We start from the raw sequence: 27,516 nt of genomic DNA, 5'->3' as shown, positions 1-27,516 counted from the left end.
CCTGGGCAGTGGGATGGGAAGACCACAGTGCAAAATAGTTTAGTAACTAAACTTGGAGGGAGCTGAAAATGTAGCATAGATGAGCTCTTAGGTCAAGTCCTCTTAACCCAGGGCAGCTCTGGGCAGGCTTGGGTGAGGTTGGATAAATAAGGTAACTCACCATTGGAGGACCCATGTCTTTACCTTGCTCTCTAATGTCCTCTTTTCAAACTGGAACTGTGTAAGAAGTCCTAAATAAGATTTACTCTTTGCTAAACTGGGTTCCTTTTGCCCTTAAGGCATATTCCAAAGTCCACAGTCTGACACACTAAATCCCTTGTACTCTGGCTTCTCCTCACCTCTTGGGGTCTTACCTCTCACCTCTCCTTTCTCTTCCTGGCTCTTACGTGGAACACTTTTAACTTCTTTCAGTGGGCCATGCTCCTATTCATTCCTCTCTGGTGCTTGCATATGCTGTTATCGTCCAAGTGCTTCACCTTCTTACTTCAGTAGCTAATCCTATTCAGCTCTCAGCTCCGGTTGAGCTTCCTTTTGCACATGTCCTGAGGTTCACAAAGGTCTCCAAGAGGCAGGGGCCTCTCCTGGACACTACCAGAGCCACTGGTACTCCGCCCGACTCTTTCCCTATATTACAATGAGCTATTTCCCTTTCTTGTCACCCAGTACCGTGTTATTTCTTTTGGGGTAGGTTGGATGCCTGTATTATACCCTCAATCTAGCACAATGCTTGCTCCTAGTAGGAGCTCAATGAATATTTGGTGAACAAATGAAGAATTTACTTGACAAATGCTTCTTGATTAACTCAAGGCCTGTGCTAAGAGGTGAGGCTGGAATTTGTAGTGGTAGAGATGGTGATTACCCTGACTCAGTTTATTTCCTATAGTCAACTGTCCAGCTCCTGCTCTGAGTGCCCTGGGCTCGTCTCCTTTATCTGCCCCAAAGGTGCATCAGGCATTACCTCTGAGGACAAAGTTACTCTAAATCTAAGGAAGTTTTTGGATGGAAAACGATTTGTTACGTGAACTTTAGAAAAGGAATGTCTCAAATATGGTTGGTCACCACCAGTCAGCCTGAAAACTGATCTGCCTGAAGGGAGGGAGGAAGTGGTTTCTGTGTCTTAATGTGTCACAATGGACAAAAGCTAATGACTCTTTGACAGGAGTTTAAAACAAAGTAAAAGAATCTGGAGTAAGGCTGGGTTGACCCACTTAGGTGGCTGGCTCTCCTTTATGTCTCTGTTTCATGTCTTTCATTTGAATGACACTAGAGCAGCAAGTTCAGGGAGATGGAAATCTCAATATAATTAGAAGCATAGAACATGGCCACTCTCCTTATTTGACACAGTTCCTACTCTGAAGCATGAACATAATTTAGGATTTGACATAAGAAATGTTCCAAGTTTGACTTTCATTTGACCCTTAGCTTGACAAGGCTCAAGATCTTGTGATTCCCAAATCCATCTACACAAGCTCCCTGAGGGTATTTTGGGTCCAGCTAGGCTAGGGAGAAGTTCCTACCCTTCCTTCCATTCTAGATAATTCCTTTGATGATTCCAAGGCAGGCAGCAGGAATGAGTGGTCAGAAGTGCATTGTGACATTTCATGTTTAATATTCTCTGGACCTGTTCTCCTTTTTAATTCCAAATATCTTCTACCTTTTTAAAAAATATTTTTAGTTGTCAGTGGATCTTTTATTTTATTTATTTATTTATATGTAGTGCTGAGGATCAAACCCAGGGCCTCGCACATGCCAGGCAAGTGCTCTACCACTGAGGCACAACTCCAGCCCATCTTCTCCCTTTGAGTGACCCTTTCCCAATACTTTATTCTAACTTGTTTAAAACTTTGTCCTTTGTTCACATAATCCTCATCTCCTTTTGATGGCATGATTTCATCTCAATAATCCAAATGCCATCTTCGTACAATTCCAAACTGAAAAAAAAAATCAGGCAGAGTTTTTTTTTTTTTCTTTCTCGTTTGTGAATGTATAAACTCAAATCTTTTAAAAGTTATAAACATTATATTTCATTTACTTTGGAACTTACCAAACCATACACTGAAAAGAACACATATCTTCTTTCAAATAAGACCATCTGGGAAAACTGGGAGCATGTGGCTGCCAGATCTTGCCTGCCCTTCCTGGATGCACACCCTCCAGTCAGCTGCTCTAAGGCCCTATTTGAAAGCCCCTCAAGGAGAAAGGAGCACAATATGAATATAAACCATGTTCTCATTTCCTGTGTCTTCCTGCCTCAAAACCACCTCTCTAGTCTATCTACCATTCTGATGGCAAAGGTCCGTCTGAAATGACTTACGTATTTTCCAGTTCAAAACCTTGTTTTTCATTCCTTCCATTAGGGAGATGTGCACTTCATGGACAACAGAGACCTGGCACTCTCATGTCCTCCAGGCCATGGGTGCTCCCCAGTATCTCCTGCTTTTTGTAAGGAGCCACTCACACTAGGACTCCTAGCTTCTTCCTGCTATGTGTTTTATTTCCTTTAATCTAGATCATTAGCCCCTTTGTCACCTTGCTAAGACAATTCATGCTGCCAAACTCAGCTTAATGTCTCCAGGTCTGAGAATGGACTGACCAAATCATTTGGATAGAAATGACAGCAAAATTCATATTCTTCTACTGAGAAAAGAAACAAAAAAAAATCTGAAATAAAAATGTTCATGTTCACTTAATGATTGGTCTTTGTTTTCATCCATTTACTTATCGAACAAGTACTTATTATGGTCATACTGTTTCTACATAGTTGGAAGCAATAGTAAACAAGCTGGCCAAGTGTCCACTCTCTGGAGTGTATACTCAGTTGGGGGTAAAACTGACTACACTCCTTAACTCAGAAATGTACATTATTCCCATAGAATATCTGTGTTATGAAGACAATTAAGGAAAAGAAGTGCTAGAGAGTGATAAGCAAGTGGGAACTCTATTTTACACAGGTGATCAAGAAGACCCCTGCCCTGTCAAAATCTTAAATAAAAAGGAGAGAACTCTAAGGACTGGGCCACAGGAACCAGCAACAGATCCATAGGATTCAGCTAGGAGCTCACCAGTGTAGTCCAAGCACAAGAAGGCAAGGTGGAGGGAGGGTAGGAAGGAGGCAGTGTGTTGTGGGTGGGTCAGAGCAATGCCAGGTCCTGGTCTGTGTAAGGCCCTTTAGTCTATGGTAAGGACTTTGGGTTCTACTCTATGAGAGTCAGGAAGAAACTCAAGAAGGTTTGATCAAAGAAATAAGAAAATCTATAAAGATTTTTGTTCTCTGGACTGAATGTGTAGAACAAATGACAGCAACTAAGAGTAGTAAGAAAAAAAAATACTAGGTAGGTAGAAAAGAAAGGTGGAGTTGAGTGCAGGTAGAGGTAGGATTCCAGAGAAACTTCAAAATTTAGCAAATCTAACCAGATCTTCTCAAGAATGAGGAAGAATATGGGGGAAGAAAAGAATGAAAAAGGAGCTGAACCCTGGGTATGAGCTTCTAGAAGAATGGAGTTGCCATTTCCTGAATGAGAAGAATATAGGAAGAATAGGTTTGTGATTGGGGAGGGTGATATACATGAATTAAAGAGCTATATTTTATATATTTTGAATTTGAGATGTTTATAAGTCAGAGTGGAGTTAAAATCCAAATGCTTGTCCCCAATCCAAGTTAACAAGAGAACACTTAGGGATTTTATCATCAACTCTTCCCATATCCCTAAACTAAATCTCATGGCCTGATGCTAGGTAGTCTCACTGACTCCTTCCAGTAAAATTGGTTTGGCTGAGAAGTTCCTCTGTTCTGTGCTCCCATCCTCTACAGTCCTAAGTACAATCATTTCAACACCAAAACATAGTACCAAAGTTAGGTGCTGGGAATTGAATCCAAGGCCTTGTGCTTGAAAGGCAAGCACTTTACCAACTGAGCAATATCCCCAGTCCAGGACCAAAGTTTTAATGATCAGCTTCTGAAGATATTCCAAAGTCAAATAACAAATATATCCATTATACCTACATGTCAAGGTAGATCTATAAAGAGATGTTTTGTTTTGTTTAGTTTTTTACATAGAGTCATCACTCAGTATCCATAGATAATTGGTTCTAGGACCCTATCATTTGGTATTTTAGAATACCAAAATCCAGAGATACTTAAGTCCCTTATGTAAAATGTCAGTATTTGCATAGAACCTGCATACATTCTCCCACATACTGAAAATCCTCTCTAGATTACTTATCATATCTAATTCAATGCAAATGCTATGTAAATAGTTATTCTATATGGCTTAGGGAATACTGACAAGAAAAGTCTGTACATATTAAAGACAAATGGAATTTTTTCCTGAGATAGATATACTAGAGGATAAATTACAACAATAATCATTCTTTGTTTTGATAGCTTCTGTGAGTCACTTCTTGGGAAATGGCCTGGCCAGGCAGTTCCAATTCAGCATCTCTCCTGAGAAAACAAGCCAATGTCAGAAGACCCTGTGACCTGGTGAAGGCCTAACTGGCACTAAAGACTGTGCTTTCATGGAGGTTCCCTCATGGCTGGCAAGTTCCCACTGACTCTTGGAGGGAGGCCTCAGTTCCTATGCATGGGTCTGCCCAGCACTATCTGAATGTCCTCACAGTAAGGGGGCTGGATTCCCCAGAACAAAGTAGCAAACTTTTTTTTTATAAAGGGCTAGAGAGCAACTATTTTAAGCATTGTTGGCTACATCAAGTGTCTATAACATATTCTTTATCTTTTTTTAACCATATTCTAAAAATATAAAAACCAATTCTAGCTTACAGGTCCTAAGAAGATAGACTGGATTTGACCCATAGGCCTTAATTTGCTGATGCCTTTCCTTAGAGGAAGCAATCTAAGTGATGAAGGTGAAAGCTGCCTTGTTTAAATAGGCCTAGCCTGTAAAGTTACACACTTGTCCCTTTATGATACAGGGTTGGTTAAATCTGTGGATGTGGAACTATGGAACTCACAGATACGAAGGGCTGAGAATAAAGAAAAACAGTCAACTCCAAAGATGAGTCTGACTCTCACAGAGACAAATCTAAATTTCTGGCAGACTAGGAATTCCAGGTTTTTCCCTACTTCCAGCCATCAAGGATTTGAAATATTAAAATCAGTGTATAAGTTTTGTGTTGTTGCTGTAACAAATTTCTATAGACTTTATGTTTCAAACACACACATCTATTCTTTCTTAGCTTTGGAGGTCACAAGTCCAAATCACTTTCACTGGGTTAAAAATCAAGGAATCAATGCTTCCTCTGTAAGCCCCAGAGAAAATTTTGGTTCCATGATTCCTCCAGCTTCTGGTGACTACTGACATTCCTTGGCATTTGGCCACATCACTCCAATCTTCAAGGCCAATATTGTCAAATCTTCATATTGCCTTCTTTTCTGTGTATGTCTTTCATAATCTCCACCTGATTCTCAGAGTGCACGTGTGATTATATTTAGGGTCCAGAATAATTGCATCCTAAATCTTTAATCACATCTGCAAAGATGCTCTCATACAAGTTATATTCACATGTCTTAGGAATTAGAATCTGCTATCTTTGCTTGGCCATTATTAGCCTACTACAATGATTACTAAAGAAAAACACAGTGAATAACTTTAATTATTTTTACAAAGAAACTTCATAGATTCATTCATTACCCCACATTAGTCCCTGAGCTCCTATTAAGTTCCAGGCTATGGGTATAGAATACGAAGCAGATATGTCTCCTACCTTCAAGAAAGCATATATAATCTACTAATCACAGAAACAGATGCCCAATTCTCCCTAGGACAGGAACAAGTAAGGACAGAGCTTTGGCTCTTGGTAAAGGTAGAGTGCAGGGGTTAACCCACATCAGCAGGTCTGGGAAAGCCTTTCTATGGAACAGGCATTTGAGATAATGTGTGAAGAATAAACATAGTTAATGGAATGAAAAGAGGAAGAGAATTTCAGGAAGAGAGGCAACATATACAAAGGGCCTGTGACCAGGAAGAGCAAGAATAGTACAATAAACTAAGACAAAACAGTGAGTCAGGGACATGCTATAAGTCAAGAAAGGAGGTTCCTTGGATCCAGACCACTGGGCTAATCAATTACTTGATAAGTACTGACCATTTTGGGCTAAGGGAAGGACCTTGAGGGACCACCATGTTTAAAAGAGTACTTTGGCTGTATGTTCACAAAGAATGGGTAGAAGGAGTAGCGTGGATGTGAGCAGTTCAGTTATTTCATTTTCATTCTAGTACTTAGGAGCTGAAATGCCAGATTATTTATTTCAAAAGACTTTTTCATCTTCCGAGACAGGGAATCCCTGCTCCCAAACTTAGGGTGGTCTTCTCTCTTAGCCCCAGGATTCTCATGAATGACTCTTTCTTAGCAGCTCCCCTTTTATCCTTTTATTACTATCCCCACTCCTATTATATATCCTGATCACAGGCAACAGTCTTATTTGTCTTCATATCTCTTCCAACCTTATTTTAGTACTGGACACATCATAGACCATATATGTGTGAAAGGCAAAAATAATCTCAATTTCAGATCTTTCTTTCTTATGGTAGGAATAAAGAGCTGGGCCAGCCTGCACCATCAGAATAAGGCACAATGTGAGTACCAGAGTCCCCTCTCTGAAGCCCAGGACTTAGGACTATAAAACTACCATAAAACATGCCCAAGTGGATTGATGTGAAGTAAAGGCATGGTGGAGACAGAGCTATGGGCATTAATGAGGTCAGAGCTCAGAAAATCAGGAGTGCTCAAGGAAGGTTCAGGCTGGGGAAAACAGATGTAAACCAGGCAAACTCTTGGGCACAGGGACCTGTATCAGTAGTAGACTGTGTATGCATTACTGATACAGAGGACTGGCTCTGTTTAAAGGAGCTAGACTAGGACAAACAAAAGTAAGAACTTGCAAAGCTTTATCACTAGTAAATGATTACAGAACTGAAAGATGTCATCTTTTGGGCACCTTTCTCCAAATCAGATTAAGGGATATATTGAAACATTTCTACAAAGTGTGTTTATTCAGGAATAGTTTAAATAAGTAGGTCATTTTTCCAGGTAATTATTATCAAAATTCAGACTGGAACCCAAGACTCCTAAATCCTGAAATTTACTTCTTTCAACTAAGCTATTCAATCCCCAATGAAGCCAACACTGGGTTCATTGTGCAGACTCCCAATTAATCACAGTAGAAAGCACTACTTGCCAAGAGAAAATCCTCTATTTTGAATTCTTAATCCCCCACCAGCTGAGTTTACCACAAAGACATGAATATATAATTGAGACATAAAGAAAGCATGCCACCAAATTAAACTGTCCTAATTTTAAATCAATAAATTCTTTCTCAAATAACATAAAACAAAGACCAAAAGAAAAATGTGGCTCTCTGACAACTCTCAAAGCATTGTATCACTGAGCCGAACTCTTACAGACACCAGTAAGATTTCCTATTGACACTAGACAGTAATTTACCACAGACCACATCCAATAGGAATATGTCTTAATACAACCTCTAAATGGTGACATCTCAAGGCAGACATCTGAAACACGGCATCTTCCATCATCTGCATATTGTCTCTCAGGTAAGAAGGGGAAGGTGGCTGCTGGTACCTAAGGACTGGGATCACCTATCTGTGGCTGTCACTTGTCCTTGGCAGGATCCTCATCCTCTGGGTATGATCATCATGACGACACAGCAAAACCCAATACCATGTACTGTATTTCCTAGCAGATAAAGAATATTCTTATCATACCATGATTAAAAAATCATGATTGTAACTGCAACTATAAACAAACATTTAGTGCTTTCAAAAACTGACTTGCTGGCAGAAAGGTCTTTGGCAATCCTTGCCCTCTGTGTCTTAACCACACAAGGTGTATAGAAGCAGTGGGGATTATTTATGTTCTTTCCTCCTGAGACTTCTTCCTTCCACTCAAGGCTTATTAACTCAGGTGCCTGTCATGTTCTATTCCACTGACAGACTTCTGAATATCTGTCCACTGCCCAATTTAATATGTTTCCTTGAGGAACAGAAAGACCTTTTTGCCAAATATGGGTTGAAAATATACATGGTCTTATCCAAAACTGAGATACAACCAAGTTTTCTAGTCCTATATCCAGTGATTTTAAACCAGGAATCCTGTGCTGTGACCATGGCAGCATTTCCACTCTTCCTCCAATGAGTTTTATTCTGTCAGATTTTCAAGCTCTGCACACACTATTGCTCCAGTTTGGGATGTCACATCTTCTCCAGAGTCCCCAAACACCCGACTTACAATTAAGACCCTCATGCAATGTAACCTTGAAGTTTTGTTTTATCCTGTAGATAAATTCAATTACTCTCTCAGTGTCCTCATCACATTCTATGCATAAATATTTTGATCCTTGTTACTTCATAAGATGCTCCTTATGAGTACTGTGGTTTCCTCTACTAGATAGGACAAGAACTCTGTCTGAATCTTTGTGCTCATAGCAGCTGGTTTCAAAGTTCTGTTTGATGGAATTGAAAGATGTCAGCTGATAATCCTCAATCAGAAATAGATGAACTGAGAATTTTCCATACCAACTTCTTCCCAGGCCCATGAAGCTAAGTATTTTAACTTTCTCAAGAGGGGTGGCCTGAGTCAGTCCTTTGATCATCCAAGTCTTTTTGCAAGAGTAACAGCACTGGCCCATGGGGCATGTGCTGAAACCTTTAGAGATACGGTAAATCAAGACATATTCTAGGATTTTCCATCAAGAGACTTCATGAAACTCTTAAATAAGAATGTTTTCTTCAAGGTCAGTTTGAATAGTTCCACATCTCTGATACAAGAATGGGAGGCTGTAGGAATGTATCTTGTAAATTCAGGATTTGATGTTCGTCCTTTCCCCAAAATAAAGTGATAGCCTGTCTCACTTGGAAGCTGCAGAAGGAATCAAGATCCAGAAGAAATATGAGACACTTTTCTCCAGCCTCTAGTGTTGGATTCTGTGATAGCTCAGAGGCAGCTCACATTCCCTGGGGAAAACCACTGAAAGGGTAGGAATTTGCTGGTTGCCTATAGAATTTCCTTAGGGAGCCCTAACTGCTTTCTTGGAGGGCTATTGCTGCAGACTTCTGTAAGTGTTGTGAGGCAATAAGGGTCACCTGAAATTTCTCTCTGTTAGAACCCAGAAATGGTCTGCAGGTCTTAGACAGAGGAACTTAATTTTATTTACTGTTCTGACCAGGAGGTACCTGTGGACAGATGCCAAATTTATCAAACTGCTTAGGAAACACAAGGGATGACTCCTCCCCAACCATACCAGAAGGCACAGGAAATGCCATAAATTAAACCAATATGACTTTTATTAGAGCATTTTGCTAAGATTGTCTTAGTATTATGCACACTGTCCTGCTTGGCTTAGCGGACAGATCTAAGTGGGTTTACTGAAACATTAGCCTTGGTTTTGGCTTTCTGATAAATGTCCTTCTGTATTGTCAGTAGCTGCTTCAAGAAATTTAAAAACTCACCAGGTAGAGCTGAGTTGCCTCATCTGCATGCTGTCTAAATTGTGTAAATTAATTGCAGGGAAATGCCCTACTTCCTTGCCATTCTCCAGGGTGCTTTAAGGAACATTTTAATTTTGTAGTTGAATTTAATTTCCCTACCTTTTCAAAATTGTGCCGAATTTAGATGCAGAGTTGTATGACCAGACCAAATAAATGTGCATTTTCATCTATTTCCTAAACAGGGCAGGAAGCAAAGAGGCCATTGGGAAGCAGTTTGGGATGGCAAGTATTTTCTACTGCTTGTCACCCAGACTACTGAAAACCAGAAAATGAAGGTGTACTCAGAAGGTGACTGTGTATTCAGAATTGGATAGTGTGTTTTCCTCTATCTCCTCCAGCCAGACTGAATGAAAACTGTTGGAGCAGAAATCTTCCCAGCTCTCCAGGAGCCTTGTAGAGCCAAGAGGACATGGTGCCTCCTTTTCAGGGATGAGTCTGGAGAGACAGAAATCTTTGCTTCCAAAGTAAGGCGGCATTCATTATATCACATAGTTCCCTTTGATATGTTGGGTTTCAACTTTCCTTTTGTTCAGGTTGAGGGTGAGTGGGAATCTATGGTAAAGAGGTATGTAGAAATTAAAAGTTACTGTTCCTGTTAATTATGAGTTCAGCTTAAAAAGGTCAATTAATTATTCAAGATTGGGAAGGAGCACCGTGTATGTCAGGCAGGTAGGAGGAGAGGGATAGGAGCAGGGAGACAGCACAAGGTAAATGAAGGATTGGTGAGGCCAAAGCTCTATTGTTTGTGAATCACAGGTGGAGGTTGACTGTCTCCACAGTTTAATCCCTTTCTCCCTGGAATTCCACTGTCACAGGAAATGGAGTATACTGGCTCCTGCCCTTCATTCCGGTTCCATTCTGAAGACATCTGTGTTTTCCCCTTTCACCTGACTTCAGGGTTGTTTGACTCAAAAGGCAGGTAATTAACTATCAAACAATAGCAGGAATTTTCAGATTAATTCTGCTTAGAAAGAAATAGGAAAACTCATTTTCACCAAACAAAAGGAAGGGGGTGATTAGATGCTCCAATGACAAAAGAAAGACCTAGATAGGGCCTGGGAAACTGATAAAGAGGCCCAAAGCTTTTTATTATTTTTACACTAATATCTCTGTTTTTATAAGCTGTGCATTCTACTGTCCTCTATTATGCAAATGTTTCTCTAAGTGAGATTGAAGTCCCACAGGTACTCAGGTCCAGGCAGAGAAGTCAGCTTTCCATGCTTGGATAAAGGGGACCTTTTTTCTAACCTTTGTAGACAACCACAGCATGATGTTGCAATGTGATGAGCTCTGATGTTTAGAAACACAAATAGGTCTTTTGAGAACTATTCCCAATCTGCCCTTAATTTGGCACCCAATACGGTCCCACTGACTGTTTTATCTACTTGGTGTTTTCCAAAATCTAACTTCTACCAAGGGAACAATGGAGACAGAGAGATGGCCATTTTATACATTAAAAAAAAAAGAAGAAGGAGGATAAGGAGGAGAAAGAAGGAGAGGAAGGAGAAGAAAGAAAAGGAAAAGAAAACTTGGTTGGACAGCAAGATCAAGAGGTTGAAAGACCTAAAAGATTCAGCTAGATTCCAGAAACAGTCATTTATTAATTATATTCATAAATCAGAAAATGCTAAGGTCAAAGGGATGGAAATCAGTAGAACCACATTTTAATAAATTGTAGATGGATCTCACCCAGATTCTGGCTGTCAAACTGGATATGCAAATCTCTGGATGGTTGTTTCTTACTTTTCTTATTCCGAATGGTGTATTTAAGGTATCTCCAAATCAGGACTTTCCAATCTCTGACCATGTTCACTTATAATGATGGAATCGTTCCCCCATGTGATGCTTTAGATGCGTTGCTGTCAAACAGGGTTCACAAGTATAACTCTCAGAGCCCTGATGGATTCCTCTCCCCTGCCTTCACATGTCACCAGTCCTCAACCTCTGCCTGTCTTCCATTTATATCTTTAAGATTTAGACCTTTTTCTTTGCCCTGGCTAAGATGGGTTCTACAATCCTCCATTTCTTTCAACAATTCTCTTCTGCTTTTCAAAGATCACCCACCATCTTTTCTAATTTCCATCCTCCAAAATTTCATTCTCTTTTACCACACCACACCTAGTATTATGATGTGGCTTTTGGGGTGTCCTCCAAAAGCTCATGTGTTAGACAGTGCAAGAAAGTTTGGAGGTGAAGTAATTGGGTTATGAGAACCTTAGCCTAATCAGTGTGTCACTCCAGTTAAATGCATTAACTGGCTGGTAACTGTAGACAGATATGGTGAGGCTAGAGGAGGTAGGTCAGAGGGGATGTACCTTTGGGGAATATATTATTTCCCTGCTGAGCAGAAATCTCTCAGCTTCCATTGAGACCAGGTGACCATTTTCAGGTGACCATTTTCTGATCTGCTTTCTTCCTTTGTACTCTTCTGCCAAGATGTTCTGCCTTATCTTGGGTTCAGAGAAATGGAGTCATCAGTCTATGGACTGAGAACTCTGAAACCATGTTCACCAAATAAACTTTTCCTCCTTTCAAACTGTTCTTATCAGGTTTCTTGGTTATAGCAGCAAAAATGCTGACTTAAACACCTGGCCGTTCAAGGAATGGAAAATGATTTGGGTTTTAACATCAAATGGTCATACTGGTGACCATCTATGGGTTTATCCAGTAAAACTTTCTTTAATGGAAATTCATATAAATGTTATATATCTGCTTTCACTAAGGCAGTAGCAACTGATTGCAAGGGGCTATTGAGGTTATAGGAAATATGATTAGTGCGACCGAAGTGGTGGATGTTTAATTTTATTTAATGTGTCTAAATTTAATTTTAAATAGTCACTGTGGCAAGTAACTACTTAGCTCAATTCTCTTCTTAATCTATCCCTTCCCTTCCTGCTGCCTTCCCCTCTACCTCCATTCCATACCACCCTCCTTTCAGGTATGGCCCTTATTCCTAATTCACTTAAGGGGACACTTGCCCATGTGATTGCTTGGGTTTGTCTCCAGAGGTGAGACTGCTTTTATTCACTGTTCCTTCCCCAAGGACGACTCTACACATTGAAGATGAGAAGCACCATGATATTCTTCCTGAAGTATGGTCCTATATCCCTGACCAGAAGCTATCTTTCTCCAGTTCATTTGGAATCTCACCTTTGGACTAATGGGCTTTGATCTGCACCCTTACTCTGCCTGGTTCTCTCTATGTTTCTGCTTAATAGTTGCTCCTTCAACGTCCTATACTGCCCATTGGCTGCAGTGGGAAAGCCTCTCACCTCCAGTCCAACCCAATTGAACCCATTCATATTTCAGGTACTCGACCAGTCCTGCTTTATAAACCACCCCATATCCTTCATCATGAGAAGATAGAAGGATTTAAAAGAATTTAGGCAACAACAGAACTATCTTTTTAAAAAGCTTTGAAAATAGCTTGACTACGACAGGTAGATATTTTTTTAAAAGAAAGAGACAGATTCATTTTAAAAAGAAGTGGATTAAAAAAAAATGAGCACTTTTCTTTTTCTTTTGCTAAAATCTGCTGCTATCAGACTTTTAAAACATCCCAGAGAATAAAGCATGACACCGAGAACTAGATCTTGCCATAGGAAAGCATATCCTGAGAGTTGGAGGGTGCTTACTGGTGAAGCTCTAGAAAACATGAAGCGAGGACAGCCCTCCAGACTCTCACATGATGCTTGAGCTAGGTGATCAGTACTCAGAAGCACTAGGGATTTTGGTTGCCATATAAATGAGCCAATTGAATTTTTCGTATAGGTCATTTCTGAAGGTTTTAAAGTGGTTAATCAGATACCACAGGAGTGAGAGGATCCATATTCCAAGTGTTTCCAGGAGAGTTTGAAGAATCAATTTAGACAATAACATCTATATTTATAGAAGATAACTTCATGGGGGTGATTGGGCCAAATGTTACGCATGTCCATATTCTCTATACAGAGGTGAACTAACTTTTCAAGGGCAATTTTTATCCACTCTTATGTGATAAGTGCTTGGCCAAGGTACTAGTTACCAGGATTGTTTTTCTCCAGTGATCATTTACTATGTAAATAATGGATTCCTGCACAAAGGCTGGGGGGTCAGCTTTTCAGGTAGATGTACAGATGGTGTCATGACTGTATGTAAGAATCACACATATCGAATCACAACCAAAAAGACAGAGGATCTAATAGAAAAAATAATGGGGTTTATGGGATATTTGATTGATAGTCACAGATCTAGACCTGAAATAAATTGCACAATACTATGAAAATGCCATTACCTTCATTCTGCATGGGTTTATTTATATCTGATGTCGACTATACAGACATAAATACACATACACATAAGCAGAGTATCAGGTTAGTTCTCTTCTGTTGCTGCCGCTTTTACTTATTTTTTCTTTAATGATCATAATACCATTTTCAAAACTTAATATGTCTGACTTGCATTCCAGCAGAGTCCTGTTCAGGGTTGAAAAGCAACTTAAATCGAGACAGCCAGCTTCTGCTAGGGGAATTAGGGCTTCTGTTCAGTATAATAAATGATCCCAAGACAAATATATTTCTTTTTTAAATCCTGGATGGTAGTGTATCCTCTTTCCAATACAGAAACAGAGGAGTCTGGTTCTATTTAGTTTGTCTGATTGCTTTGAAGAAGGGGGACAGGCTGACTCTGGAAAAACTATGGTCCTCTATTCATTAAAGTGTCAATAAAACTCAGTTCAGGCATATTGACAGCGGATTAGCTTAGGCTGAGTCTGTGTACAAGACCAATGCCGCGTTTAACCCGGCTTGTTTCCAGATCAATACACCCATCAGCATTCGAAAATTAGCCCAAGATGAGATTCCAATACTGGAGGTGGTGTGTCATGCGAAGAGGGCACCTAGCCAAGTCACAAATGTAAACACCTAGCTGTGGATTAGACATTTTCCATTAGCTTAGATGTGAGTGAAGATGGATGTAGAGTGCATTCCCTCACCCCTCCCATTACCCTATCTCCCAGGTACTCCACCTTCACTTCTGGAGCCCATATAAGATCTTCACACTATAATTCCAGTCATTTGCTTCATTAATCATTTATTAAGTATTCAATTTGTATAAGGCATTCTACCAAGTATTAGAGCAGAAATGTGTGGGTGAGTGCAGAGGGTGACTTAAGGAAAAAAAAAAGTTGCCAAAAAACATAATGTCTTGTTTTAAATCTAAAGGAGACATTAGCATTTTTCATAATTCTTTCCAATTTTCCATCCATAGATGTGCTGATTCCTAAAGCAAATGCCTGTTCATAGTTCCTACTCTTTTGTTATCACTGCTAGGTATTCTGCCCTAGGAATGACTTCACTATGGCCTCATGGAGATTACAGAAGGTGCCACTGGAGCATTTGCTAAACCTCCTCATAGTATGGTGATTCTTTATTTTGTCTACAATGAAAATGCATTTATATTAAAACAGATATATATTTAAACAAAAATATGTAGCAATTCCTACACCGATATGTATCAAGTACTCTAATACCTTTGATGCAATTCTATTTAAAAATGTACTTTACATTTAGCAGTTTGAAAAAAGAATTATTCATTTATAGAACCAATAAAAGAAAGAAAATGTTATGACTTCTTTGGTGAAAAAAAGAGTGGGAAAAAATAAACAAAAATGTGTTGTGAGCACACTCTGCCATAGCATGAGGGATTCCTGTGTCAAATTGGCAACAATCTTTTATTAAGCCAGGCCTGATATTTCCCTCATTCAAGCCTGTTCTCTTGTCATTACAGCTCATTCTATCTTGCTTTGCACAGTTCGGATTTGTGATGCAAGTTTTGCTCTCTCCTCCCTTCCTAAAGCTAGCTGACCCTTAATTCTTCCATTTTGTTGAGTTTTTCCTTCTTGAGTCATACTCTTTCTCATTTTCCTGTAGTCAATCATCCAGTGGCTCTACCCTTCTCTTGGGGATATTGACAGGAAGGAAGGGTCAACTGCAGGAGCCTACAGGAAAGGAAGGAGTTCATTGCTCTGTACCTGCCAGCTGACTGGGTGAAGGGAATCTGGAATCAGTTTAGGAAAGAAACTCCAACAGAGTAGCTGGCATTACATTGCTTGGAGGCTTTAGCTTCTGAGATAATAAAATGCTCTTAATCCACTATAAAATCTGTTTAAAAAGTTAAAAAACATGACAACAGCGTTCAAAAATTGAAAATAAAAACTTATAATAGCACAACACCTAACACATAAGTAGCCCTTCTATAGGCCAGGCACTCTCCTAAGTATTTTATATGTTGTACATGTAAAATTTAATCCTCACCCCTGCTCTACACATTGACCCCATTATACAGAAAGAGACCCATGAGGCACAATGATAACTTGATCCAATTCTCACAGCCAGAAAGCAGCCCAGTGTGACTCTAAGCTCTTACTAGCTAGCAATGTATCCACAGGCTGCATTATCTAAATGCTCCAGGACCAGTTTTGCTTTGTGGGAAGAAGTGAATACCAATTCCAAGTTCTGAGAAAAAGAGCAGAACCCAGAAAAACACACACAGGGACAAACTCCAAATGAACCACCACAACAAGAGAACCCAAGCAAACACATGAGGCCTCAAATGTGCAGAAGGGAAGGCGAGCCAAGCTGTAACCAAAACATAGCCGATCTGACACAGGTTTAGAGGAGAAGCGATGAATTAATACCCTAGGTCTGAGAAATGAGAGAAGAGGCAATCGTTTCAAACAATGGGGCTACTGGGAAGGATGCTCTTAAGGAAAGATCACTGAGCTTCCTTGATGTCTTTGCTTTGTGTGAAAACTGATCTAGAGTATGGCATATATGGAGCACCAAAAGTACATTGTAACGCTGGTCTCAAGGCAATCTTGGGGTTGGATGGAACATTAAAAAACAAAATGCTGAGGGGAGGAAAAACAAGGAAAAGCAATAATTAGAAAATAATTTCTATGAAAATATATTTTTGGAATAAAGCAAAAATGAAAACAAAAGTCCTACTCAATGGGCAAATGATTGTAAAATTCAGCTTCTAAAAACAAAATGACAAACAGAAAGGTATTTTCACTGGACAGGATAAACAAAATACATCTCTGTTAAGGTAATAGAAAAAGTCATTAATACAGGCTTTCCCTGCCGCCCATTCTGACCTCCCAGCCAGTTACCCACCTTGTACAATGAGGTGAACCCGAGAGGTCTTTGGGTGGTTGTCTGTCTGCACAGAGCAGGTATACGGGCCCTCGTCATACACATCCACATTCTGGATCTCGATGCTGTACTGAGTTTGGGTGTTGCTCAGGAGGACCACACGAGGATCCAGGCACCACTTGTCATTCCCAGCGTAGAGGATGGTGCTGCGGTTTAGCCAGGCCACCCGGGTAACCCGGTTGTCAATCGTGCACCTGAAGATAAGACAAGACAGGTAAGTCAAAGGATCAGGGAGTAAACAGGAGCCATCACAGTGGGGTTGTTATGGCAAGTCTGTGTTATTCTGCCTTCTCTTTTCCCCTTATCTCTGTATATATTCATGCATGTTCTGATCTGTTATTGGTGGAACTTTCTGGAACACAATAGTAGAGGCCTTATGGGATTATAATCTCAGAACATTGGTTGTCTTAGACTTGGAGGTCCAGAGGAGTTCAGTGCTTCTGAAATTATTTCAAACAACTTCTCAGTTGTAACCTGGAGGCATCGTGCATACTCAGAATGTCTGGATCTTTCAGTACTATTGGCCTTCCCTTGGCTCAGGGATTTCCATGCTGTGAATGCTTATAATCTCTCTAATTACTGTCTAGGGTTTTGAGTGCACTAACTCATACAATACTTATAGCCACCCAATGGTGTATATTCTCTTGGCAAAGGAATTGAGGGGTAGAGCAACTCATAAGTCTCCAATTCATGCAGATAACATGTGCAAGATCAGAAACCCAGATTTAACTACTAACCATTATTCCACTCATCTCAGAATAGCAAGTTCCAACAGAAGGATTCTGAAGTCAAAACTAAATATGGACCACCATCATTGCTATTTATCTTCATTATACCCAGGGGCAGAAATGTTCAATTATTGCTAGACTAAAGGCATTTTCCCAAATCTCAAAACTGTTTGCACATATAAAAATAGATTCCCTTTCTTTTATTTTTGCATCTGGAGTCCTCAGATTGTGGAAGCTTCTTTCTCTTTTCTACACTTTGAAATTTGCCAAAGATCTCACCAAGTCCTCATCATGTCTTTCTGTCTGTATTCATTTCCCTCTCTTGCTATACCACACATTTTCTATGGCCTTAGGCTTAATTCACAAACACAGCATCCTGATCCTAACTATAATGCTGAAAATAGCAGTGTTGCATGGTACATATAATGATGCCTCAAATTTATACATTCTTTTGCAATATACAAAGCACTTTTACATTCACACTGTCTCATTTGATTCCTGCAACAACATATCTGTGAGATAGCTGCTCTCATCCATTCTCTGGTTAGAGACCAGGACTTTGGAGTTTCCAAATGGTCTGGGTCTTTCCCAAGGTAAGAGTAAGGAAATAATGGATTCAGAACTCTCAATCAGTGCTTCATATTTATGGTCCTGAGTATCTCTCAGAAGACACAGAGTTGAATTTTTCAGTGGGGAGGAGTTTTTCTTCTATTGAAATTCCAAAATGATCTGAATCATATATATATCATTTTGAGATTTTGTGTATATCAATATATATACACTAGTACTGAGCACCTCCACATTGCTGTTTCTAGTTTCCTCAGGAAGTTGGTCCCTCTAGAGATCAGACATCCTGTACTATGCATACTTTCCACTTTACTTGTGTAAATGTCACACCACTATGGAAGGGCCACTCAGGTGCAGGTGGACCTTTTTCTGAGAGCTCCTTCAGGGAAAATTGTTTTACCAGAAAACACCTTTGCTCTGGCATCCAGCAAGTTTTCAGCTGCTTACTGAATTTTCTAGAAATGCAGAGGAGATGAATCATCTCCGACATCAGTCAGACAAACAGCATGGAAATGGGAGAAAATTGAATCGGGGGGAACACCAAGGGAGTATTTCTGGAAAAGGGTGTAAATCATGTATATCAGAATGACATGAGAGGCACCTAACCTCCGTCATCCATGAGTCTACTGATTCAGAATCTTTGGGAACCCAGAAATACAAATTTATAAATAATGGGCAAGTTGGGTCATATACTCATCAAAATTTGATGTTGAAGAGTGTATCCTGGACCACCTACATAATTGAATGGAGCCTGGAGCAAAAGGAAAATGTGTAAGCCTTTGTTGAAGAATTAGTAAGAGTTTTAAGATGTTAAGAGCAGAGCATGAAACTTATTGCACATTCCTATGCAAATAATCACAGTCATAAAGCCAGCTATGAATGCACCTTAAACTTCATTATACTAATGAACTCCCTGGAAATCTTGATGAAATGTGGATTCTGAGTCAGTAGATCTGATGTGGAACCTGGTATTCTACATCTTTCAGAAGCTCCCAGGGGATGAAAATATTGATAGCCCCTGGATCACTTCTTGAGCAGCATTTATCTGGAGGTAAATTGTGTGTATATTAGCATTTGCAAAGAACCAAGCTAGCACCTCACTATGCAAAAGTGTGATCAGCAAACAGCAGGCTCAATATCACTTGGGAACTTGTTAGAAATACAAAATCTCATGCCCCATATCAGAGGCACTGAACTGGAATCTGCATTTTAATAAGATCTCCAGGTAACTCAAATGCACACAGAGGTTAGACTGGTCTAGAGTGTACTACAAAACTTCTTTTTTGCTTTAATGACAATATCCAGACTATGCCCTGGGAGTGAACAAACAGAGAAAAGTGTAGACAATAAAGGAGGCTCCTGACACTGTTTCTTCTTTTACATCTTGGGCTGCCACTCCACAAATATGGATTCAAAATGACATTGATCTCAAATTCATTAAGAAGCACAACACAATCCACAACTTGCTTTACTATTAATGCACCTGGAACACATTTATGTTAACAAGCTTAAAGGCACTTACTGATCTGACCCAGGTGTGAGTCTAAGCAAGGAAATGGTGAAAATTCACATTCATAGCCAATGCTTATTGAGCTTATATTACTATATGCTATGTTACCATGCAAGCCCACTACATGTAATTTTAGAATCTCAAAAACTTGATCATGTACATCTACTATTGCCAATTTACAGATGAAATTAACTGAGACTAAGAAACATCTGCATTTATTATAATCACACTCTAGAAATAAGAATTGCCCATGTTTTGCTTTGTTTTGTTTTCCAAATTCAGTGTTCTTGAATGACCCTATACTCTCTTAAAATAACATCCAGATTGGTGGTTCTCAAATTCAAATTGAACAGAATCTCCTGGATAATATGACAGTAGTCATTGCTGAGTCCCTACCTGCAATTTTCTCATCCAGTGGTTCTCGGTTAGGGTTTGAGAAACTACATTTTTGATATAATCCCAAGTGGTACAGATGCTGCTGATTTGGAGACCCTTACTTTAAAACCACTAATTTAGATATCTAGTTCTTGTTGAAATGAGAGTAGGACATTTAAATGGGCACAAGAAAATGACTCTTGTTGGAAATAATTTCCCATTACTTGCAGGAGAGAACTTTCTTGTAACCAATATATTCCGGGAAACCAGAAGAAGGGTCTCAGTTATTTTTTCTCCCAGCAGCTTAAATTTGACTAGATGCCAGTTAAATGCCCATGGTGCAGGGAATGCTGACCAATAGACTCTAAGTAACATGAATAATAGTTCTTGGCTACTGTAACACGGCATCTTACAACCTCAAGAAGAATACAAGAGGACTGTCCTGGGTTTTCTTGTGAGCATTTAATTATTGAAAATCAAGTGAAACACAAGTGTTCCCACCACACTGCATTGTATTACAGGGCCAAAGAGGTTCCTCTGCAGATACACTAGCACTCTGAACATAGCCAATTTCCAGCACAGTTATGCAGCTCCTGTGATATACTACACTGAAAAGCTGGCATAGCATCAGCTGCGGTTTTGGACACATCCAAGGTCATGTTTAGATGTCCAAACTGTCACTTCTGGATATCAGTCTTGCTGAGTCTCCATGGAATTAATGCTGGCTTCTGCAGAGATGGATCACAAAGGTACCTTGGCAGCCAACTCCTGTCACCTCCTCATACCTGCCCCCATCTATCTGTCTCATTTATCCAGTCTCCATACAGGATGCAGAGGAGACATTTTTCTTAGGTTAGAAAAAAAGTGAAAATGAGCATAATTGCTCTCTCAGTCAGAGCAAATGCTTTGGTGGGTGTGGAGTCCGTAGAAATTCAGTGTTGGGAAATTCAGTCAATGGGTTCCTGAATAGACATTGCCCTTCATACAGTTATTCTACAAAATGACTCCTCAAACATGTGATGGTGTTTTACCTTCTTCAGGAAGATAATTAACTAGGAGTGAATAGGTTTCATAATCATCTGTCCCTGACAGGTGAACAAAGCTAGAGATGACCACTTCTTAGCTATCAGGCAAACAGTCCCAAGTTGACAGGATGCAGGCCAGGAAGACTGATGGGAGATTGAAGGGTGAGAAGGGTCCAGAATAAACTTTGAAAAGTCTCTCACCTATCCCACACTCTTGATACACTCCACCTTTCCACTTCAACATTCTCTCTGCCCAACACAACTTCAATAAAAAGAACCAAGAACAACCTTAATGTGCAGAAGGATCCTGTATCAGACCCTGGAGCTCCCAACTCCCCTCCATTCTGATAACTTTCTGTTCTCCAACCTCAGTGCCAACCCTTCATTCACTGACCATCAGCCTTTGGTACTTCTGTGAGTGACTTTTCTCACCACCATTTCCTCCTGCATGTGATCCCCATGGACAGCCAAAGTCCTGGCCTACTCAGCATCCTGGAACATCCATGCAGAGATAGACAGAAAGCCTTGGAGGGGCATTCATTTGCCATTTCAGTCTACATGAACTTTCTCAGCGGGTATGTGTCTGTCTGCATCTTGTTCTTCTTCTGGAGAAATTTCTTCTAGAAACTTTTAGAGAATAGACATATTATAGTTTAGCATAGATTATTGAGGGTATCCTTCCCCTCCTCATATCTATTATCAATGTATTATCTCTAATTATGATAATTGTCATGTGTAGTTGGAAAAAAGAGGATCCAGCCATATGAGCACATGTTCAACCATGAACCAGAGCATAGAATATGGTAGAGAAAGCTGTCACATCTGTAATTTTCTGCAGCTGCATCTATGGTCTCAAACCTCCTAAACTGCAGCCCTCTATAGCCTTAATGTCTTTTTTATGAATGTGGCATTAGTATACATGTTGCATTTATATATTTAGGAATAGTACAAATTATTAAGGAAGCCCAGGATGCATGTTGTGGAAATAAAACTATAAAAGTATGAACTCAAGGCTCATACTTTTGAATTTAGGATGAGAGGAGAAAGAGAGAGATAAGAACCTGGGAATTGAAAGAAAAATGGAGCAAAATTATCTATTTGGAACCTTCCACAGACAAAGAGAGTGTTGAAATAAAGAGTGAGATTAGTGAAGAAAGGAGAGAAAAATCCAAGCTTGGCCTTTCTTAATCGCACCTGCCTAAAGATCTGAGGCAATAATGGATCCAGACAGTGTGCAATCCAACTGTTCCTTCTATCAAATGGCCCTTTAACAGCTTTTGAAAGGCAGCACGCTTGAGGCCACAGCAAAATAAGTGCCTCCATCCTTCACAGCACCTGGTCACAATCACCTCTTATCACACTGAAATGCTCCAGCTGCCCCTAGGTTTCATTCTTTTGGGCATTTGGTTTGTGCTCCACCCCACCTCAACCTTCACAGTAAGATATTACAGTCAAATATTAAAACATGAATGGCTTGGAATGCCCACACTCAGTTCCAGGAGGCTGAGACTCACTCCATATACCTCTTCCACATCTGCTTTTTCAAGCAAGTGGTTTCTAGATGAAACCAAGAAACAAACAAGCCAGGATGGTTCAGCACAGATACAATGAAAATTGAGATATCAGCTAACACCTTATTCTTTATAGCAAGACACCCTCACTACTAATGGTTTTAATTTTGACCCTGCTGGATATTTGTTAGAGTCTAAACTTAGGCTGATATGTACATAATCTGTTTGGATCTTACAAAGACTAAAACACTAGTTAACACTAAGATCATGCTGGCCCTATATCTCCCAACTGTTACTGTTTTTGCATCACCTAAATAAATAGATGTCTGCTATGAAATATTTCCTGTGAATATAATGACAAGGCAAACTGGGTAGAATCAGAGGATCCACTTACAAAAGAGGTGAAAAGACTGGGTGAGAGAAACACAGCTGTAGGCCTCCTATCCTATGACTCCCCCACTGCTAGGTGGTAGTGGTGGTCAGAGGGAGGGTTGGGAAAAGGAAAGAGAAAGGGCTTTGAAGGTTGACTGCTGGAATTAAAGTCCCAATGCTGTTCTTGTTGCCTCTGAGGTCTCAGACAGGTTATCTCACTTCACTGAGTTGCATCTGTGTCTTGTGTAGTGGAAATAACTCTTCCTTCTGTGTAAGAGGTAATGAGAAGATAAAAGGGAACCATGCATGTTAATGCTTTGCTTTGTTTATTGTAAAAGCTCAACAAATAATTTTGTTGTGCACTCTGTTATATATACTACTTCTTGATTTATCTATGTTACATTCCTGATTTGATTGCATGCTCTTGAAAGGCCTAAGCCATGCCCGTTTTACCTTGTGCCCCTGTAGAACATTGCATAGAGTCCAAAGTAAGTCCACAATAAATATAGGTCCACTAATTATTTGATTAAAATCTCCCATTTTCACAAACTCCTAAGACATAAAAGATGATGAGGTTTATGTTCAGTCAAGGTCCAACCTGGATACTTGCTCTGCATGTCTCTACCAACCTGCACCTACAAACACAGGTACCCACCCCTTCCCACACACCTGGCAACTAGCATAAAGGAGGCATTCCCCTATCTCTTTGCTAGTGTCATGGGATAAAGTAAGAAGGCTTTGCTTTCTGGAATGTCTGAAGGGCTCTCCCTAAGTACACTTAACCATCTGTCCTTCCTGTCCAAGTCAAATAAGTAGCGCTATCACACACACATAAAAAAATTCACGAGTTAGGTGGGTCATGACTTCTGAAATGAAGGGCATAGCATTTTGATTTGTGCAAGTTGCAAAAACCCAATACTAATCCAAATCCTGAAGGAAGCACAGCATCGATCAATAGGTCACACAATATTTGTAAGACATAGTCCCCAGTAGCCATGTCTTTATTCAATAACTCTATGTTCCATCCGTGCAATAAGAAAAGACTCCACAGAGGATCGAAGTAATGTGAGGGCATTTCCAACATATCATAGGGACAACAGGTAAATGCACTAGAGCCTCCTCTCAGCCTCCAAGTATAAGGCCAGGTCACCTGGAAGTCTTACTATTTTCTAGACAAATTTCTATTCTTCTACCAAGACAAAGTTTAAATATCATTTCACATTCTAACTATCCTTTCTTCAAACTTTTACTTTATCCCTTATTAGTGTTCTCCAAACATACTTTATCCTCTTATGTGTTGGTAGGAGCAAATTCATGCTTCATCATTTTGTAATTTGTGGAGCTCTGGGAAGACAAAAATGCACATGCACTTTGAGTATCCCTCATCCAAAAATTTGAAATCTGAAATGCTCTAAAATCTGAAACTTTTAGGGTGCCATCAGGATGCCTCAAGTAGAAAATTCCATACCAAGCCATGTTATATCATGCAAAAACTTTTAAAATATTGTATAAGGTTACTTTCTGTCTAAATTATATATGTAAAATGAATAGATTATGTTTAGATTTATTATTTTTATTTATGTATATTATTATTATTTATTTATTATGTCTATACAAATATTTCAAAATTCAAAAATATTTGAATCTGAAACACTTCTAGTCTTAAGCATTTCCTGTGAGGGAAATTCAGTGTATGCTATTCACTTCTCTATTACAAAGACACACACAGTGACTCCTAGTTCCCTTCAGGGCAGTTTGATCTTGGTGAATGTTATAGAAGCCAAGGAAAGTCAAAGAAGTTTGTTTAACAGGAAGTGGGGTGGATATGGTGTTTCAGGCAGAGGATTAAGCATGAACAAAGCAAAAAGGTACTGAGAGAGTACTAGAGAGTCTGTGGAGGATTGGAGATTTGGGCTATATACTAGAGGCGTATGTGCCATGTCGGAGGCTTCTAGGTGAGTGCATCCTCATTTTTCATACCAAGCCCTAGAATGGGAAGATCAGGCCATTGCCAGTCCCTTTTCTAATATGACAGTATGTGCCTGGGATACACCATCTAGCCCAATTTGCCTGATCAAGTCCTGGTTAACTCAGTGTCATTGCATTCAATTAGGACCACAATTACTAGTGTTTTCCATACAGATACCCTGCAAGACTGGACCTAATTTATCCAGGGACTGGACAAAGGCCCATCTCATGCGTGGGCTAGGAGGACAGGATTAAAGAAGTACAAAGGTGGAGAAGAGACTACAGATGGATTGATTTCCTAGAATCTCTTTTTCCTCCCATCCTCTTTCTTGCAAGGTAGGGCTGACCACTGAAGAAGAAATGGGCAAGCTAAAGTTTAGTGCCATTTATAACTACTGGTGAGGAGGTCTTTGAAAAAGTTTTTCATTTAGGTTCTTTGTCTTCAGAAGAAAGTGAAAAATCTTTCACATGGTATACCGTACAACCACCTATGTAGTCAGGGTTCCCATGGGAAAATGTGGCATGCTCAAGTTGAGTAATTTCAGAAGAATTTAATGAAGAAGTTATTTATAAAGTTACAGCCTCCTAAGGGACAGCCAGGACCTGTGACTGGTAACAGAAGACATCGTTAACACTTTGAGCCATGAGAGGATAAAGGGAGAAGGCCAGAGGTCCCACTGGGGAGAGGCTTTGTGGAGAGCACCACTGACTAGGAGCTATGATCCTTGATGGAGGGACGCAGCCTGTGGCACCTGCTCTCCTTTCTCCCTCACCCCATTTCCTGCAACTAGAAGAACCCTATGGGAAGCCGAAGGACCAGAAGTCTGTCGATGTGATTACACTCTTCACTCTTCAGTAGATCTGAAGCTCACAGAGGTCACAGTGCAAGGAATCACTGGCTTTGTCTCTCCTCACTCTTCCTTTCTCACGCATGAGATGGGCCTTTGTCCAGTCCCTGGATAAATTAGGTCCAGTCTTGCAGGGTATCTGTATGGAAAACACTAGTAATTGTGGTCCTAATTGAATGCAATGACACTGAGTTAACCAGGACTTGATCAGGCAAATTGGGCTAGATGGTGTATCCCAGGCACATACTGTCATATTAGAAAAGGGACTGGCAATGGCCTGATCTTCCCATTCTAGGGCTTGGTATGAAAAATGAGGATGCACTCACCTAGAAGCCTCCGACATGGCACATACGCCTCTAGTGAAGCCAGTGGGTTTGCCACTCCTGGTTCCGATCCTGGAGCTAGTTCCATCTCCAACCCCTTGTTAAGACAAACTTTCCGCCCCCTCCCTTGGGCCTGCATGTGTCTCTAGCACTTGACCATCACCCTGAGGTATTATCTTTATTTAAGACCTGAACATTACCTGTTGGGAGATCCTCATAGCTTAGGAGACTGAAATCATACTCCAGAACAAGTGCAGGTGATGTTTCCTTCTAGCCAGCAAGAGTGAAGCTCATTATCTAGGCAGTCCTCTCTGGTCAGCATGAAGACTGTCTATCATTCACCCCAGTGCTTATATACATGATGAGTGACTCTGTACACATATAATTGTGTACCTTATTTGCAGGGAGGAAGAGGATGGAAAGAAAACAATCTAGTTCATGGCCCAATAAGAATAAGCGTTTGCTTTATTAAAACCCACAATGCATAGGAAGAGAAGCCTTGTTAAAAATACAATTTCAGTGCCAACGATTATGCCTATGTTGAAAGGAAGCTTTCTCTGTTCTAGTACTAAGTGATCTTGGCCACACATCATGTCACCTTTTGGTACTGCCACTATGTCTAAATGATTGCCCAGGGCCTAGGTGGAAGTGGGCCAGCTGGTAAGTGGACTGGCCTCCTCCCAGAAGAGAACCCTCTCAATTACACAGCACCATTTCTGCCATCTGAGAAGGTGAGACACAGACAGAACAGGAAGGCAGAACCAACATTCATAAGTGTCCATGAGCAGCTCTGGGCTTGTCTTTCTCCATAGATGTATTTTAAAAGTCCACAGCATCCTCTCCTTTCTCCAATGGCCTGTGAGGAGGAAAGAGGGAAGGAGTCCCCAGAGTCTGGAAAATCAGTACTCACTAAGTCAAGGGAATGTAAGAATCATTAAGTGCAGAAGAGCTAATTGGATGTCTCCAGATAGTTAATTTAGGTGATGTGACACCTCTGGGAGCAGGGCAGGATACATCTCCCAGAAAGGCTAAAACTCCCAGTGGGAAAGAAATCTCTGCTCAGCCTGCTGCAGCTCTGGTGCCCATCCTCAATACCTACTTGGAAAACCTGCTTATTAGCATTTTATTGAATTTCCTCATCAACAACCTGGGACAGTTGGTTGTTTGAAGAATTTCCTCTCAGAGTTACAATAATTTCTTTTTATGGGGGGCGGTGAGTACTGGGGATTGAATTCAGAGACACTCAACCACTAAGCCACATCCCTAGCTCTATTTTGTACTTCATTTTACAGACAGGGCCCCACTGAGTTGCTTAGTGTCTCACTTTTGCTGAGGCTGGCTTTGAACTTGCAATCCTCCTGCCTCAGCCTCTAGTGCTGCTGGGATTACAGGTGTGCACCACTACATCCAGATGGAATGATGATTTCTTAAACCAGTGTGTTATCACAGGCCAGTAGGACGAGCCTTGGTCTTCTCCTGTCCTTTACTTTTCCGTGAAAACTTGGCTTTTGAAGATGCTGCACTGAGGCCTAGGGGATGCAAGGAGATGTGGTCCAACTGGTGCTCTTA

General features: G+C 40.3%; 1 protein-coding gene across 1 annotated transcript in view; it reads right to left on the bottom strand.

The window, feature by feature from the left end:
* The window catches only part of Ntm (neurotrimin), a 419,452-nt gene that overhangs the window by 168,782 nt on the left and 223,154 nt on the right, over window positions 1-27,516 (bottom strand). The window contains 1 exon segment of the mRNA XM_047516378.1: window positions 16,682-16,914. Within this exon segment, the coding sequence (XP_047372334.1) occupies window positions 16,682-16,914 (233 nt within the window).

The sequence above is a fragment of the Sciurus carolinensis genome, chromosome 11, assembly GCF_902686445.1.
Source record: "Sciurus carolinensis chromosome 11, mSciCar1.2, whole genome shotgun sequence".
Classification (NCBI taxonomy): domain Eukaryota; kingdom Metazoa; phylum Chordata; class Mammalia; order Rodentia; family Sciuridae; genus Sciurus; species Sciurus carolinensis.
Note: the sequence above shows the minus strand (reverse complement) of the source record. Positions and strands in the feature narration are given on the sequence as shown.